This window comes from Vollenhovia emeryi, unplaced genomic scaffold, assembly GCF_000949405.1.
Source record: "Vollenhovia emeryi isolate VEMERY1.0 unplaced genomic scaffold, V.emery_V1.0 DF940298.1, whole genome shotgun sequence".
In the NCBI taxonomy this organism is placed as follows: domain Eukaryota; kingdom Metazoa; phylum Arthropoda; class Insecta; order Hymenoptera; family Formicidae; genus Vollenhovia; species Vollenhovia emeryi.
In genome coordinates this window covers 1-2,139 of record NW_011966068.1, presented here as the reverse complement: position 1 = coordinate 2,139, position 2,139 = coordinate 1, and the positions used below count along the sequence as shown (strand labels likewise).

General features: G+C 48.9%; 1 protein-coding gene across 1 annotated transcript; it reads right to left on the bottom strand.

The window, feature by feature from the left end:
- Positions 1-200: 200 nt before the first annotated feature.
- Positions 201-749, bottom strand: LOC105556142 (leucine-rich repeat extensin-like protein 3). Its single transcript, XM_012003214.1, has one exon. The coding sequence runs from the start codon at positions 747-749 to the stop codon at positions 201-203; it is 549 nt and encodes a 182-aa protein (XP_011858604.1).
- Between the last annotated feature and the right edge of the window lie 1,390 nt (positions 750-2,139).

Below are 2,139 nucleotides of genomic sequence, written 5' to 3'. Positions count from 1 at the left end.
AATATAAAGGAGGAATTACACTGGATTGTGGTGGAACTAGATTTAATTATATATATATGTATACATAGTGTACAAGAGTGTAGCCGAGAACAAAATTATCAGATAGCGAAAAAAAATGAAAGTTGATAAAAGAAAACCATTTGAGATATATAAAGAAATTATCTGACAATGAGACAATACAGAAAAACGAAGGGGGTCATTTACAGAGGGGGCATGTCTCTATTTACCCTAGGCAGGCAGGGTGGCCTGCGGATGACCCGGACTTGAGTGGGGAGGGCTTCAATTTTTACCACGCAGGGTCGAATCTTGCGAGGGGTCTGGTTGCGTCGGAAGGCCTCAAGTTCCGGCGGAGGCCTCCTTGTTTCTTCTGCCGGTGGCGCAGGGGGCGCCCTGGCAAGGCTGGCCTTTGGAGGCCTAGGCGCGGGGGTGATCGGCGGGCGTGGTGCCCACGCTCTGACCGGGCAGGGATCCGGTGGCCTATATTGCGGTAGGAAGTGTGGGTGGCCGGGGGTGAGCGGAGGTTTCGTAGGAGGAGGGGCTATGAGCTGGTTCGGGGAATGTGACCCCGGTGGAGGAAGTCGGTGTGTCAGGCATGGGACCTGAGGTTGCGGTGGAGGAAGCTGGATTGCTGGTTTTGGGGGCTCGAGTGGCCTGTCAAAAATCCTGGGGTCAAAGACCCCAGGCGTAGCGTACGCTCGTGTTAATCTGCGGAGCTGGACTAGGCGTCCAGCTCTTCGCGATCTGCCCATTTCTGGGGGTGCCTGCGGGAAGCATTTCGAATTAGCTGAGTTACAAAGCGAGGGAAGCAATGCATGCTGTTAGTCATGATTGTAACTAATACTACGTAGTACTAAATAATATTATCCCTTAAATAGGCACTCAGAGAAAGGTAGTAGCTTCAAAGTCACGGGGGATGAAGTGAAATTGAAACTTCAGACGCTGTCTTTTTGTAGAATGCTCAGATGGATTCTTCGATTATAGTAATCGATTTCATTGCCTTCATCACTGCATTCTTGGCAACTTCTGATTAATATAATTGTAGTAGGGGACCCGAGAGTGAGTAATTTGATTGTGGTTAACTTTAATCTGAAAATGAAAGGAGTAAATGGCAAAAGAGAGACTGGTTTTATTTACTCATTAAGCCAGGAGTAATAGCTGAAGTTAATGCAATTTGGAAAATGTAAAACCCGGTAAGTCTTCGCTGTGTGCCAATTTTAGAGCGAGATTCTGTCTATTCGAGGGGTCTCTGCGAAATTGCCCCGAGAACGAGTGGGAACGAAGGTCGGTTAAGCCGGAAAAGGTCCCCCTTTCTTTTGCGGGGTTCAGACCTGGTGACTGGTGTCGACGACGTGGTGGAGATTGGTGAGGACTGGCGGCTCAATGCCAGTTCGAGGAAAGGTGATGTTTTCCGACGGAGGAACGCCGTTGGAGGCGCGCAACCGGCGGCGGAAATCGGAAGAACGCCGATGAAGGCGCGCAACCGGAGGCGGAGAATCGGAAGAACGCCTACGAAGGCGCGCAACCGAAGGCGGAAACCGGAAGAACGCCGATGATGGCGCGCAACCGAAGGTGAAAAATCGGAGGAACGCCGATGAAGGCGCGCAACCGAAGGCGGAGGATCGGAGTAACGCCGTTGAAGGCGCGCAACCGAAGAAGGAAGATCGGAGGAACGCCAGTATAAAGGCGCGCAACCGAAGCTGGGAATAAGAAATGAAAAAGAGAGAGATAGACGAGGGAAAGAGACAGGAATAGAGGAAGAGAGAGAGAGAGAAGAGAGTAGAGTAGAGAGTAGAGAGTAGAGAGTAGAGATGAGCGTCGTCGTCGAGGAGGTGGTTTCCGGTGGACGTTACCGTGGGCCACAGAGTTTTGCACGCGCGGTAGAATCTCGTTCTAACGGGATGCCGACTTAGGGGCCTACTCTGTAATTAGTCTTTATTAAACGATGTTGTTATGATAACGACTCTTTTATGAACGACTGTTTAATGACAATTTGTAAAAAGTTATTCATTACACATGTTGTTGAAGTACAAATGACCATCTGGTAATTATGCATAAAAGGGGCCTCCTCTCCGATTTGCTTCATTTTTAAATATGTTGTTGGGGATGTCTTCCCGAGTCATTTCATATATATATATATAA